The following is a 15,828-nucleotide window of genomic DNA, read 5'->3' on the forward strand; positions in this document are numbered from 1 at the left end:
CAAGCGGCCCTCCCTTCTTCTGGCCACCGGAAGATCAAGGCCTTTTCCACCCTCCCCCCTTTCCCTGTGCTCCCTGTGATGTCAAGGTCAGAAAGACCTAGTCACGGTCAAGGCTAAAAGAGGAAGAGCCTGGTTGGTTGTGAAAAGGCGCTGGCCCCCTCCTCCTCCTCCTCCTCCCAGAAGCCCCTGGCTCCCCAGGGCCCCTCAACCCTCCACCAACGTAGGTCTAGATAACCATCTGCCTGAACCGGGACTTGGAGTTTGCTCGAGGATGGGCCTGATACCAAGACACTCAGGCGGATCCTGCGGTGTTCTCTTTTGTACAGGATGACGCTGCAAGAGAGCTGCTGCAGGAACCCCAGCTCCAACAGGAGAGCCTTTTAGAGAGACGGCGCCTAGCACCCATACTGGTCTGCTGCCCCCTCCCCTCCACTGCTGCCCCAGCTGCCTGTGGATCAAATTCAGGAGAAGAAGCTCTCAGGAGGGATCTTCGAGAGAACTGCTGACCTTGTTCCCTCAGGTGGGTTCCGGGGAAGGGACTACTAGCTGAATGGCCTATATAGTGATGGCCCTGGGTCTGAAACTAACATTGGCAGGGAAGAAATTTTCTCCCCCAAAACTCAGAAAAAGATCTAGCTGAGCATGTCCTGGCAGCCTGGGAGCGTGACCTTCATATGGAGGGTACTGTGAGTAAGCCCACCTATCCACTCAGCCCTGGCATCAGACTATGAGAAAGACAACAGGAGAATCTCGGTTCCTTGGTCGGTCAGTTTTCAGAGGGAAACTTCTGTGTATGGTCTTTTAGACCTCTGTGACCCCCTATGCCCTCATGAAAGCTTACTCTAACACAAACACTAGAGACCAGCCTCAGAGAGAATGACCTCTTAAAGGTATGAGTAAAGAGGAGAAAAATTGGCTCTACACCCTGAGATGAGTATCCAGGCTGACAACATTCTTATGTATACATTTGCACACACACAGACAGAAATTCTCTATTGCTCAAGGCCACACACACACATGTGTGCACGCGCACACACACACACACACACCTGCCTTACAAGAATATCTATCTCGAAAAGCCCCTAATGACAATACCAACTCATATTGGGAAGATAAGAAACCAACACAATTAGGCAAAGAATAATACATTTCTCAACTTTGCCCTCCCAGAACACACACACACACACACACTCACACAGTGTTTGCTTGCTCTTATAAGAGATGCATCACCAAAGCCAAAATTAATCCAGGCACAATAATCCTCCTCCAAAATCAGTCTGGGTATGTTTAATCCAGTCCTTGAGAGAGTCTTACACACCCTGGCACACTGGAACTGCAGTCCTTGCTTCATCAGTGTCCCAGTACACCCCAAATAAACCCACAAAGCTTTCCTGTTCTTTTCTGTCAGCCCTTCTAGGGTCTTAGGATGGATTCCACAGTATGGGAAGATTTGATTTTTTTTTTAAAGAAGGGATCTCCATGTGTTGCCCAAGTGGGCCAAAACCCCTGGACTCAAGTGATCCTCTTATTTCAGCTTCCCAAGCACCTGGGACTGTAGGCACACACAACTATACCCCGATAAGACATAATAATTTGATTAATTGTGGGTTTAGATGCAGAAGTGGAAGAATCTCTGAGAAAACTTTAGACTTTTCTTTATCCAGAGCCCCCAACTTCCACTGTGTCTACAGTTGTGTCTTGGGACTACCCTAAACAGTCAAGAGGACTGGAGACCATATCAAAAGAGCCCCAGTATTCTTGTCCAAACACATATTCAGTCTCCAAATCTGGAGAGATCCAGGGGTTTTCTGAGAGGGTGGTTGGTGGGAATAGATGGGAGATGGAATTAAAAGTGGATGTTATTCCTTGGAAATTCATCTATTCCCTATCAGATCTCTCTGCCCAGTGTGTGGTTCTCTGGTGCTCAACCCAGAGTCCTGTTGACTACAGCAGAACTGGCAGCCACAACAGTAGCAGAGCCTCCACAAGGGGAGGGTGAATTGTCAGGCTCAGGCTCTTTGTCTTTTAGACTCTGTGTGTGTGTGTGTGTGAGAGAGAGAGAGGGAGAGAGAGAGAGAGTTTCATCCTCACAAACATTTAATGAAATTTTAGAAGCTTCAGCCCCATCAGGCAAAGAGAAAGACAGAGAACTCTGATTTCCAACCTGATGCCTCCGCCTCCAGTCTTTCAGTGTCTCATGAGAGGAAAAATATTATATATAAATAAAAATTGCTGCAGTAAAGATTTAATCTGAGATAACATTGTTTTAGGCTATATTGCTTTTTAAAAGTCTCTTAACCTGACAACTTAACGATCTCATTAACTCTGCCAGATAGGGAGATAGGCACAGAGGCGCGACAAGCAAAACAAATTAGTGGCAGCACCTACAAGGTTCCTGATTGCCTGGAAGAATGGGGTTCCCAGGAATGTTAAAGAGTGAAAGCAGTGCTGGCTTGGCAAACTAGGGGCCCAAAGAGTACTAGCATCACAACCCCTCTGCACAGGTTAAGGGGAAGAAAATAGTATAGCCAGGGAAAGTTGAGCTCAAAGCTGCCCCTGGCAGGCTGTATAATCCCCATTCCAACCCCAACTGCAGCCCTGAAGTGGCCAGAGATTTGGGAACCTCTGGGAGCAGTAGGACTCCAGAGGCCTAATGGTAGCTTCCCACCACCTCTGTTGGCACCCCTGCCCCACTCTGCTCCTAGCTGCTGGGGTGCTGCCTTCTTAGCACTCAGAACCAGATCTGAGCCCCAACTGGTGTGTGTGTGTGTGTGTGTGTGTGTGTGTGTGTTGCTGGGATCAAAGCCAGGACCCTGTGCAAGGCAGACAAGCACTCTACCACTGAGCTCTATCCCCAACCCTGAGTCCCAGCTATTAATGGAAGTGGGCAGCAATGTCTTTTTCTCACTTACCTACTTCTTGGGCTTCTCAATTGCAGATCGCATCTTTCCCACCCTCAACATAAGATCCTCTAAATTGGGGATCAGGATAGGAAGTTTCCTTTTGTCTAGATAGCATAGACAACCAAAATAGCTCAAAAACTTAAGTGTAGCAAAATATAGGTTGGCGATCTGCCAAGCTAGGGATGATGTCTATACGCTTCCCCCTGCCCATTCTGGCTAAGTCAGGACATCCATAGATATGGTAGGCTGACCTGAAGGGCCAGTAGACAGAAGGGGCTTCAGAAGGAATCTGAGCAATAAAATCAAGGCCAAAAAAAAAAAAGATATTTTATTTTAAAAACAGGTTTGTGGGTTGTTTTTGCATTCAGTACATTGTCACCCAGACATCACAATACTATATACAGATACACAACATTAAAAAAAAAAAGAGCCTATTTCTGATGGACATTTGAAAAGAACACTGTTTTGTAATGTGCCAGTGGGAAGGGAGGAGGTAAGGAGGACTCCCACAGCACCAAGTTGGCTTTCAAGGAGGGTAACGTTAGGCAGCATCTACATTTAGGCAGCTAATTGGGGGCCAGTTATTTTAGCCTCCTAGGCTAGCTCCTTTAGCTTTCCTTGGGAAATCAGTAGAAATGAAAGTGTGAAACCTCTCCCAAGGTATTGGTTTGATGGACTGGTGGCTGGAGAGGAACTCTGCTGTGGCACCTACTCTCCATCCCCTGGGAAGAGAAATTTATGCTTGAGAAAAAGTTCTGCTTTTGAGCTTGGCCTAATTACAAGCCTCACTAGGGGAGAGGAGAGGTAAGCTGCATTTAGCAGAGTGGTTGGAGTTTTTGTCCTTCTTGGATTTCCACGTGACTGAGAATGCAGAGCAGGGAAGGGCAAAGACAGCTTTGAGAAATTATTTTTGGGTCAGGGTTGAGCAAAGGGCTGCACCAGCTCCAGCTTTTGTTGAAACACAAAAGAAAGAAAACGTACAATCTCCAAGCATGGTCTGTACTCCAATCACGCTGCCAAGTCCCTAATAATTATCATTAATATTAACATGACTTAAAAATATGCACAGAAAATCATAACTGGAAAATCTTGCCTATGGAGTGTGGGAGGAATGGAGACAAGGAGGTACTGGAAGGAGAGTATGAGCTCACCGGATCCTGCGCCCAAGCTGCACCCTTCAGGAAAGTCATCCACCATCCTGGGCATAGAGAGGGGCAAGGTCATTCGGGATCTCCCAACCCAGCTTTGGTTGGAATGACTGGGCTCTCCGCTGACACTCGGCTTTTTGGTGAGGCCGGGAGCAGGAGCGAGGGCCAAGAGGAGTAGAGGCCAACAGCCTTCCACCCACAACCCACCCAGACCCACCTCCAAAGCTGCTGAAATCCTGTGGGCACCATCTGGATGGGGGTGGAGGTGGGGATGGGAAAGGGAGTAGGGTAAGGCCCAGCGCTGCCTCAAGACTCTGCCACCCAGCGCGCGGTTCCTCTTTCTCGTCAAAATTAAATACTTTCTGCACCGGGCGCAGGTCCTTCGTCCTTCAGTGGGTTCGGTTATGGTACAAAGCGGAGACATAAATAGACGGGGTGGGCGGCCTGGTGGGCGGTCAGGTCAGGTGGAGTGAAGATGAGGTGCTTTCGATTTGCTGACCACCTTCTTCTCTTTCACCCGCCGGTTCTGGAACCAGATGGTGACTTGGCGCTCGGAGAGGTTCGTGGTGGCCGAGATGCGCCGGCGCTTCTCTTTGGTGATGAACTTGCTGGCCGCGTACTCCTTCTCTAGCTCCTTCAGCTGCACCTTAGTGTAGGGCACACGTTTCTTGCGCCCGCGCCGGTAGCTGCTCACCTCGGGCTGTAGGGGAACCACGTCTAGGGAGGAGAGAGAAGGCGGGCGGGAGGAAGTGAGGTGTGAGGCTGGACCCGGTAGGAGCCGCGAGACTGCCTAGGCGCAGGATTTCAGCATCCACTCAAAGGGTGCTGGCGGATTTCTCTGCCTGATGAAGCCCTCTAATCCTTTGCACCTCAGTTATTAGCAGGGCCACAAATAGGGAGGTCGCTGGAAAAGGGCTCCCAAAACTAATCAAGATAGTATTTTGATGCAATTTTTAAAAAATCAAATGGAATGCCAAAAAAAAAAAAAAACACCACGATGAATAAAGTATCTTTTTTTTTTTTGGTACCGGGGGATGGAACTCGGGTCCTTGTGCTTGCAAGGCAGGCGACAGAACCACTGAGCTAAATCCCCAGCCCACAAAGCATTATTTTTTACTGTTTTTTGTTTTGGTTTGGTTTGGTTTGGTTTTTTTGTACCAGGGATTGAACTTGGGTCCTTCTGCTTTCGAGGCAGGTGGTGGAACCACTGAGCTAAATCCCTGGCCCAAAAGCATTATTATTTAAACAAACACAGGATCAGTATCACTGATTTTTCCTTTCCCCCCAGTCTCCACTGAGGCTCTACAGGGCATATAAGGAACCTTGGACCCTTTGAGGGGATCTTCCAAATTTCCTCTGGCCTTCTTTGCCTGCAGGATTTTGGGTATTTGGAAAAATCCCATCTTCCAGCAGTGAGCTCAGTTGGATGCCAATCACCCTGTACTCTGCTCCATTGTCTGAGGAAGGAGCCCTGTAGTATGTTTAAAGAGGGCAGGGCAGGCAGAGGTCAGCTTCAATGGGCACAGACCAAGTGGGTCCTCATGCTTTTGGGCACTAGCCCTGTACTAGGGACCTGAAGCACCAACACAAGAAAGGAAGGACATGTCCAAGCAAAGACAGCCTGCTTGGGAGGCTGATTGCTCTAGAAATGGGGGCTCAATGTTGTGAATTATACCCAAGTTGGGAGGTTCTGCCTTGAAACATAGGAAATCAGACCCCTGTAAGCAGGGGATTCACACCCAGGTCCCCCAAAAATGTAGCAAATTCTATTCCAACCCCTCACCCATTCCCTTCCTTCAAGGATGAAGAAAACTATCTATGCACCAACCCTAACCCGAAACCCAAACCTTGTCATGTCAAGAATTATCAGTTCAGTTTCTTCAGACTGAGAATTTCACAGGAACTAAAAATAATATATGTGATTCATTCCCATCTTCCACTCCCCACCCTCAACCCTGGCAGTAAAAGGTCATAGTAACACTTTCAAGGGGAAGTGGTAATGAAGGAGATTATCAAACAACAGTCCTTAATTTTTCCCATGTAAACTGTTAGACTTCATCAGGCAGAACCTATTGAAAGGGACTGGATAGCTGGGGTTTCCTCTTCAATCATACTGTTCTCTGACACTGGAAACATAGGCCAGAGTGAGATACCACTTTCCTCTGAAATGCTTCATCACACCTCACTCTCACAAAACACCTTCCTTATACCAATTCCCGTTGGGTCTGCAGGATGAAGGATGGAGACAGAAGAGGCCACAATCAAATATAAGGGGAAACAGCACTTAGAAAAAAAATATGGGACCAAGGAGGGTGTCCAATGGCCTGCTTTGGCTGTCTTCATGGTAATTTTTTCTCAGGAAAACTGTCCAGCTTGTCATTTTTCTCTGCTTTTGTGTAAATGAGCCAAGTTTTTTTTTTTAATCTGAAAAACAAAACACCTTAACTTTAACAGACAAGATCATTTGGACTAAAAAACAGTTTCTGTACAAGGTAAGTTTAAAAAAATCTTTCAGTTCTCAAATTGTTTTATTCTTATAGATATTACCATGGTTGGGGAAACTGATGATTCAAGGACAAGAAAAATGAATGGGGTGAGTTGTGACACCTTGAGTTTTTGGTTTTGTTTTTAAGTCCTCCGAACATTTTTTCAGGTTTATTCTATTAAACCCATTTTACAAATTCTGGAATCAGAGGCCCAGAGTGGGTAAAATACCTTAAACAACAGAACAATATTTTAAATGCACACTTTTCTAGCTCTTAAAATAATTTTACAATATATTTGAAAATGGAAATAGGCCACCTAAAACAACCTAGCTTTGAAACATCTCTTTTTCCCTGATGAGAAAAAGAGACTAGTTTCTGAATTAACCACGTATTTGTCCCTGAGTTTCTTTTTCAACCTCACTTTCTGTAAACTTTAATAATTACTTATTCAATTTCAATGCCCTTGGGGCTGGGGATTTAGCTCAGTGGTTTCGCTGCCTGCTGCATAAGCGCAAGGACCAGAGTTGGATCCCCGGTACCAAAAAAAAAAAAAGCAAAACAATTTCAGTGCCCTAAACTCCAATTCTAAATTCCCAATGATGTTTAATAAACACAATCCTAAAAGATCAGTTTAAGAAGTAGGCAACTGGTCTGAACTGATTATTTTTCTCTACAGGATGTCAAGGACTGATTTGGCTAAGTTTCCTGGATTAGACCAAATTGCAGATTGTTCTGACCTCCTCTGGAGATAACTCCAGTCTTGCCTCCTGAAAGAAGCCCCCTTTCACTGTCCGCTGCCTATGGAAAGGAAGTGGGAGCTACAGATGTGAGAACATCTGACACCTCGAGCTGTGTCTACACTGCCTAAAATGAGCACAGACTTGGCTATTAATTTCACAATCACCCCTCCCCTAGTCTCTTCCAGATCACATACACCAACCACTTTATACCTAGGGGCATAATCAACACCTTCGATAAAGAATAAAAATCAGATCAATGCTCAGCTGCAGCTTTCTCTTGGGACTTCAGGGGACTTTCTGTGTACAGGTTCCCACAGTCCACCCACTCCTGATTACCTACCCTTAAAAGCAGGCTCTGGGCTCTGAAGAGTATCTTGTCCAGATAGAAATCCTGCTAGCTCCTCTTCTTATCCCAAATGCTCTATTGTTTTCTCTATTTTTCACCTTCAACCCCATCTCTTTTTGTCTCTCCTCCTTAATTCTCTCTTGGAAATTTTGTATCAGAAAGAAAGAAAGAAAGAGAAAAGAAAGGAAGAAGAAAGAGAGAGAGAGAAAGAAAGAAAGAAAGAAAGAAAGAAAGAAAGAAAGAAAGAAAGAAAAGTGTATACTCACTATTGAAAGGAAGGGAAAAAAAAGAGAGTAATGAAGCAAGGGTCTATATAATTGGGAGAAGAAGGAAGCCACAACAGATCTCATCCCTAATTATCTGGATCTTTCTGAACAATTGCCTCCATCTCTCACACCAGCCCAGACTGCCGTAGATGAGGTTTCTCAGAGCCAGAGGCATTGAAGAGAGACAGTGGTGTTTATGCCTAGATGTTGCCGACCAAACCATAATTGCATAGACAGAGTTATCTGGAAATCTCACTACTTCTAAAAGATCTGTGTGGGTAGAAAGATGGAGGGTGTCTGAAGATAATTTCTTTTTCATCTGCCTCTTGTTTGGACCTCTGTACTCACAGAGATACAACAGTCCGGCTCTATTTCCACACAGACAGGGTGTGAGCACAAAGCTGCTGAGGCAAGCTGGGTTTTATATTCAATTCCATGCCATAATTTGTAAGTGTATTAAATCTCAATTGGGCTATATTTTTTAAATTTCAAAGATATTTTTCTCTAGGAGGCTGTGATCAAAACATGTTTATTTTAAATGAAGTTTTTTTTCTTGTAAAAGCCTTTGAAATGTTTGCTTTGCTTAAAGATATTTCTGAGCTTCTCTCCAATCTTACCCTTACTGAGATACTGGAGCATTTTTCTCTTTCACCTCTTCACTCTAAACCTTTGCCCATTGTTGTGGGCCTCTGCTCCTGACCACAGTGGGCCTGGTGGGCACCTGCTCCCTGCCCATGAGCCCCTTGGCATAAACCATGAGCTCCACTGCCCCAGGAATTCCTGCTGGACCCTCATCTCCTAAGAGACTTTTTGTTTTGGTGAGATAAAGAAATAAAGGGCAGGCTCTCTATAGTATATCTACATGCAAACTATCTTCTAGAAATGTATTATGTGTTTCATATTAGGTGGCTAATAACAATCTTACAGCCAATTCAGAGGTGACGCGTGATACCATATACTACAATGTTATTATCATCAATGCTGGCAATCAGAAATGGAATGCCTTGTGTTGAGTCCAAGCTGGTATTGAGTTGTGTTATCCTAAGTAATGTCATAATGTCTACAAGAATGTTATTTACTACATTAACAATATCTAAGCACTTTTTTGGCAGTACTAGGGATTGAACCCAGGGCCTTATGTCTGTTAGGAAAGCCCTCTACCACTGAGCCACCTCCCCAACCCTTATTCAGTGATTCTTCACTGCCTACCTCTGTTTCCAATCCCAGATGCAGAGGAATTTCAGGCCCACCTTTAGGGAGTCTTGGGGTCTATACTTTCTAATGAAATCATCCCTGGGCCTGCATGCTGGGGGATCCTCTGGGTGGTATGGTAAGATGTCTATGGCTGCTCTGCCCCCCCCATAGGCTTCAGAAGGGAGGACCATCTCCCACTGAGCTCCATTTACACGAAGAGCAGCCTCAAATATGGAATTATCTAGATCCAGAGAAATTCTTATTTTTCAAGTAGAGCAAAATCTAAAGCTCCTGATGTGATTTTGGGAAACTTGGGACTGGTCTTTCTCCTCTTGGGAGGGTAAGAGTTGCTTTCCTATGAAGATAGCCTCCACTGGAAAAGGAAAAGGACATCAGAGAATTCTCCCTTCCCATACGCAGCCAGATAAGACCTAGGAGTCCAGCCAGTACCCTGGATCCCAGATTTTCACAAGTCTCTTTTCTCCACCATTTATCCCAGGCCTCTTTTCTCTCTCTGGGGCATGGTAAATGACTCTCCACCACTTTATGGGGAGTTGTCAGTGGAAACATTCATAGTATTTGAGCTCAGTGTACCAGAGAGGTAAAGAAAATTTTATATCCCAGGAGAGGGGTTCGTGCCCTCTTCTCTCCACTCCCTCTCCCGAAATTATAGCTCTTCTCCCTAAACAATCAGAACATTCGGCTGAATTTTAAAAATAAATCAAGGAAAAAAGCCCTACATGTCTGCAAACTGCAAGTTATATCCCTATTTTTTTAGAAAAATAATGCCTGAACGATCCTGAAAATTCAGGCAAACAAGTTAAGGGTTTTTAAAAAATATTTTTTCCTCCAATTATTCATTGGGTTGAGCGTTTTGTCCTTGATTCCAGGGCACTGGAGACCCAACGTACTCCCATTCCCTGCCAGAACCCGGTTTAGGGACCAGGAACCCCGCTGGAGGCTGCAGCGGGCTGGGGGAGGAGAAGGCACGCTCCAGAGCAGAGCCCGAGCCGGCGGCCGGGCGCTTGGGCGCCTGTGATTGCTTCACTCTCGACCGGGCAGCTCTGAGGAACGTGTCGGAGCAGATTTCTTCCCCAGCGCATTCGCATTCCTCAGCTCAGCTCGCCCGGCCGGCTCCTTCGACAGCCTAGCCGAGCCGGCGCGCCGGGGCCAGACGGCGGGGGTGGCTGGGGCGCGGAGCCCCGGGGCAGGCAGGGCGGGGAGGGGTCCCCAGCAGCGGCGGCGCTAGGGCCCCTTCCTTACCTGGGAAGGGAGACTTCCAGAGGTGGGCGGACTGAGACTGCTCCTTGGAGCAGTACACCTGACTGTCCCAGCCATTGGAGAGAGCCCAGTGCTGGTAGCCTTCGACAGGGATGAGCGCGTCGTGACGCGGCTCTGGGTGCCCGCTGATCCCGGGCACCACCGACACGTCCAGGTAGCCGGGCATCGCTTGGTAGGAGCTGGCGAAGCTGGGGTAGAAGGCGAACTCCTTGGCCCGGGAGGACAGGTCGTCACCGGGCAGGGCGCCCGACGGCTCCGGGTACTTATCGCCCGGGTGGTAAGCGCAAGGCTTCTGCTGCAGGTTCACGTTGTGCGACAGGCGGCAGCCATAGTAGCTGCCACCGAATGGGTAGCCGTAGCCCAGGGTGGCGCTGGACGAGGTGGGGGGTGCCGGCGGCGGAGCACATTGGCGCGCCGCCTCCGGGGCCGGGATGTCCGTGTAGACGGCGCCCTGAGGGGCGCCCAGAGAAGCCGGCGGGCGGCCCAGCACTGCGTGCGGAAGCAGGTCGCGGCAGTGGCTGGCCGGGCAGCTGCTGCCCAGACCGTCCATGCTCGGGGCTTTGCCGGGGCTCGCTCCGCTGCAGCCGCCCCCTGCTCCACCCGCGCCACCGCCGCCACCGCCGCCGCCGCCGCCGCCGCCGCCGCCGCCGCTCTCCGCCGCGCTGTCCTCATAGACGTACATAAGGCTCTCCGGCCAGCGCGGATGCAGGAGCAGCGAAGTCGTCATGACATGATCTGCTCGAGCTTTTTAAAAACTCCACTTGCCAGAGGCTGCGAGCTAGGGAGACACCTCACCTCGCTCCCTTTTTCCCTCCCCCATCCCTCCTCCCTTCCCTCCCCACCCCTCCCCTCCTCCCCCTCCTCCTCCGGGTGCTTCTACCTCCCTCCACACTGTCCCTCTACGCATGCGGAGACACTTCATTAAGAAATCCTCCGGCTCCCGCCCACCTCGGCTGAGCACGCCTCCTGCGGCCACGTGATGGCGGTCAGCGCACGTGATACCCTGGCGGGGTCTGCTGGGGTTCCCTCCGGTGGAGGTGGGGTGGGGAGAAAAGAAATGAGGTCTTAGCTGATTGGCTCTCAGGAGGGGGAAAGAAGGAGGGAGCCTGGACCTTTAAAGGGACAGGGCGACGCCCCCCTGGCAGGCCGGGGAGGGGGGGGGGGAGGCTGAATTTGGCCGACGCAAAGGGCACTGGGGAGGAGAGGACTGTTCCTGGGCGCCTCCCCCTAAGTTCAGGATGTGCACCAGGGAGACAGAACGCTATCCTCAAACCGATCGCTTTGATTGCCTAAGTCTTCAGACCGGGGCTTGGAGCTAAGAGTAGGGACGAAACTGGATTTAAAAATAATAATAAATGAAGAAACTAGAAACCAGGCAAGATCGATTCCAGCTCCGGCAGGCTTCGCTCCAACTCACGGTTGGAAAGAACCCCACGACGCCTTGCTGCAAGCCTTTGATGCCGCGACGTTCCATTCCCGATCGTCACCACTTTCCCCAAAGCCTCAGTGGTCTGAAAAAGACCCTCTCCTCTCCTTGCTGGTAGCGAGAGAACTGGGGAGATGTGATAGCCCGTAAGCACAGAGTTCGTCACTGGGGTGGAGGGGATGGGGATCGAGCAGCGATGGAATGTACGCTCAGGGAGAAATAGAGGAAGAATCAAAGGAGAGAATTGGGGTGGCAATACTGATAGTTCAACATGCAATAGAAAGAAAAGCCTGAGAGTGAGGTGCCCCCCCCCAACAGGAAAGCAGGATTCCGCTGGGGAAAGCAAAAAGTCTTCGATGCTACTGAGAGTGCACCCTCTTGTATAGGTATTCAGTAGGAAATGTGGAAAATAGGGAAGAATGACGCTGTCCCTTGGAGAGGTCGCTCCCACGTGCAACCTTGGGCCACCCGGAGGTCTGACTTCAGTCCTGCAGGACCCGCCTCCGACGCAGTTCCCAGTTGAACAACCTCTCTAACTTCCACGGTTTTTCTCAGAGGCACTCCGTTTTAGCGCAAAATATTTTCATGTGCTAAAACTGCCCCCTATTTCAAAGAAAAATAAAGACCAATTTACTGGTTTTTAAAAATCTTTCCTCCTAACCCCCCTTCTTTTCCAGGACCTCAATAGTCACGCCTTTGGGGGAGCATCTTCGTGGACTTGAGCCAAGTTCCCTTTCAGCACAGGGCCTCCCTGAGAAGAAGAGGTAATAAAGAGAGGGGGGAAATAAAAGAGGGGAGAGAGAGGGACTAGGACTCCCTTCTTCCTGCTTCTGCCACGGGTTTTTAAATGCTGGGTGCTCACGTTCGCACAGGTAGGCAGTAGGCCACCCCGCCAAGCTGTACCCCACTGGACCCCTCAAACCTGAGAGCAGTGGCCAGGTCTGTGCAGAGACCCCAGAGCAGCCACCCTCCACCCTGGAGGACAAGGCGGTGTTTGACGGTTGAGATCGCCCAGTCGTAGGTGAGTTAGGGTAAGAAACGCAATTCTTTCAGCGTGTCCTTCATCCAGAAGAGTCAGCTCAGAATTCAGAAAGCAAACTTGGGGCTGGGCTGGCAAGAGGAGGAAAAACACAACAGAAAGAGATTGGAAGCATATGCAGGCCAGCTTGCTTAAGTATTGAGGGCCATTGTGGTGGGCAGAGGAGAGATAAGCCAAGGGGAAGGTAGGGTTTGGCTGGTGTCTGCTCCGCTGGAAAAGTGGCTCTACCGAGGTTGGAGTCCAAGGTCAAGGTAAAATGAGGAGAGCAAATATAGCCTGACCGTCTAGACTGGGTCCTGTGACCTTGGCCCCTGGCCCAAGGCTTGTCTGGGGTAGGGGTGGGTGGATGGGGAGGTCGCCTCGGGTGGTAGAGGTGGTGCAGAGGCCCTCGCTTCCCTTTCTGTGAACTGCCGAGCCCCGTGGAGAACCGGGGCGCTAGGGCACTGTGGACCCAGCTCCGTGGGGCTGCCAGGAGAAACAAAGGGCCTGAAGCACCTGCCCCACTTTTGGGGCTCGCTCCCTGGTCCTGCCTTACAGCAGAAGCCGCCGTGCAGCACACACAGGCACGTCTCCAGACTTTGGAAATAGGGGCCAGAATGGCGGGAAGGATCTGGGTACAGGACAGCCCAGCACTAAATAAAATTAATGGCATGTTCTTTTCAGGGTTATATAAGGGCATTAACTATTCCTATTGCAGTGAGATATAGATTTAATTAACCCGGCAACTTTACAGTTCTGTTTATTAGCGACACTATGAGGCCAAAATTTAGGGGCGACAGGAAAGAGAAAAAACCAAATCGCCATCATCAGGAAAACCAAGTGAAGATGTAGGCCCCCCAAAGCCCTGGGAGAGTGGAAGGGCTGGGCTGAGGGGTTAAATTCAGGGGAAAAAGAACTAAAAGCTACTGTTGAAGTCGCAGACAGGCTAGGACCGTCCCCTCCCCATCTTTGCTTGGTTCCCCAAGACCTTGGTGCGTACAAACCCAGGCGTCACGACTGGGGCGCTCCGGGAACCGCGAGGGAGGCACGGCCTTGAGCCTGCGGGCCAGCGGCAGAAAGTAAAGCCTTGCTGGCTAATTAACTTTAAGCCTGGGGTCTCTTTTCCCCCTCCCCCAAAACATGTGGATCTCACTGAGACACAAAATCAAATTAAACACTCCAGGAGAATATGCATCACTGGAAACCTAGTAATTACATCTCGGAGGCAACTCCACCCTAGAAATCAGGGCGCTGAAACCTTCCGCTGGAATCCTCACCGCACCGCCCCCACCCCCCAAGCCCAAGGCCACACACCTCTACCCTCCCGGCTTGGGGGCTAGGACATGGGCATGGGCTTGACTGTGGAAGAAATTTAGGGAAAGTCAAGAGGAATGAGAAGAAATGTGATTTCCCCAGTCTCTAGCTGAGCTGTTGGTCTGGGGAGAAAAAAGAGCATTTAAATAAATATATGAGAGGAAAATGGAAAACGGCCCAAGCCTCATCGGGAATCTCTGGCTGTGCTCTAGGTTGTTTTTTCAGAAAGATATCTGATCTGTGGAAGCCACTCTACCCATAGCTTCATCTGATGCATCAAGTTCACAGCTAAGTTCAACTCATCCAGCACATGAAAGACATATTTAATGTACTTTTTCCATTGGAAGTGTGAGTGTGTGCGCGCGCGCGCACACACTCACACATTCGGACACTCGTGCCTGTAAGTTTAGGGATGTGGTCAGGATACACGCACTGTTCCAACACATGTCCCGGTGCACACACCCTAAATGTGTTCATGAAGCTCTACATCTAAATCCTCTACATACAAATAAAGTTCTGCTTGTCTCTCTTTTTTTTTTTTTTGGTACCGGGGATCGAACGTGGGTCCTTGTGCTTGCGCAGCAGGCAGCGAAACCACTGAGCTAAATCCCCGGCCCAGGTCTGCTTATCTCTTATCTGTTTGCACACTTAACTTACATGTTCATCCTACTCTCTACTTACAAAGACATCACCCAGAAACCAAGGGGCAGATATATCTATGTCTTTCTAAAGCTGGGGGATGGAATTCCTGACCCACTGCATCAAAGACAAAATCAGAGGTGTAACTTAGTATTTGCAGCATGAGGTGGCAAGCCTGGTGCACACACAGGGTGTAGCTTGGATTCTAGGGTAGGAAGAAGAATGAAAGAAAGAAGGTTAGTGTTAGCCTTATCCAAAGCCCAGATTTCCTTCTCTGGAAATTAGGCATCAGTTAATTTTTCTCTCTGCTTCTTTTTCTGCTTCCTCCATATTTTCCAGCAAAAAGAAAAAAAAAAAAAAAAAGGAAGGAAGAAAAAGGATCAACTGAAGCTCTGAAGCTCCTTTTTTTATGGGAGAAATTCCAGTTTAAAAAAGGAGGGGGTGGATTGAGACTGTAGGAGAACAAAGAGCCTCATCACCATGGGGTCTGGATCCTGGCCCAGACTTGGGGCCTCCTAGAGCCAGAGTAGAGTTTGGGGGGCTCTTTTCTGCCCAGATTCCTGGCTGTGGGCTGGAAGAGGAGATTTGTGCAAGACAGAAGACATAGGACCTGAGCTATTTAGGCAAGAAAGGAATGTTTGCAATTGAGAGGCCACTTGCAGAAGGGAGCGGGGTGGGGGTGGGGATGGGGGGGTGTTCGGGTGTTCAGAAAATTTCTATGAGGGGCACCTTTGAGTTTTGTGTCTGAGCGGGGAAACCCTCCCGCACACCTGGGGAGAAATTCTGCCAACAGTGAGACTGGGGGAGAAGGAAAGAAAGTGGCTGCACTTGGTGTTCCAGAGCTCAAGCATTGGCCCCTCTCTTCGTCCTCCTTTGGGAAGGTTGGGGGTCCCTAAAGAGTGTACAGATACAGATGCCATCTCCCAGGATCCTGGATCCCCCCCCCCCCAACCTGCTCTACTCTGGCCTCTCCATCCCCACAGCCCAGCCTCAGGGGAGGGCCACTGGCCTCTTCTCCCAGTCCGGTAACTCACCTCCTGGACAATGTCGGCATCCTCGAATCTTCC

At 49.1% G+C, this 15,828-nt stretch overlaps 1 protein-coding gene across 1 annotated transcript; it reads right to left on the minus strand.

The window, feature by feature from the left end:
• Window positions 1-1,600: 1,600 nt before the first annotated feature.
• Hoxc13 (homeobox C13) lies at window positions 1,601-11,174 on the minus strand. Its single transcript, XM_004872775.3, has 2 exons — window positions 10,347-11,174; window positions 1,601-4,768 (listed from the first exon to the last, which is right to left on the minus strand). The coding sequence occupies exons 1-2, from the start codon at window positions 11,089-11,091 to the stop codon at window positions 4,512-4,514; spliced, it is 1,002 nt and encodes a 333-aa protein (XP_004872832.1). The 5' UTR covers window positions 11,092-11,174; the 3' UTR covers window positions 1,601-4,511.
• Between the last annotated feature and the right edge of the window lie 4,654 nt (window positions 11,175-15,828).

Source organism: Heterocephalus glaber, unplaced genomic scaffold (assembly GCF_053883595.1).
Source record: "Heterocephalus glaber isolate CG9 unplaced genomic scaffold, H.glaber_assembly_v1.0 deba00001060, whole genome shotgun sequence".
NCBI lineage: Eukaryota > Metazoa > Chordata > Mammalia > Rodentia > Bathyergidae > Heterocephalus > Heterocephalus glaber.

What these genes read in the sequence shown, in the direction of transcription:
- Hoxc13 (XM_004872775.3), bottom strand. Translation starts at nt 11,091, where the DNA reads ATGACGACTTCGCTGCTCCTGCATCCGCGCTGGCCGGAGAGCCTTATG. An exon ending in CTGGAAGTCTCCCTTCCCAG is followed by an intron (nt 4,769 to 10,346) that starts GTAAGGAAGGGG and finishes TCTCCTCCCTAG; the next exon opens with ACGTGGTTCCCCTACAGCCC.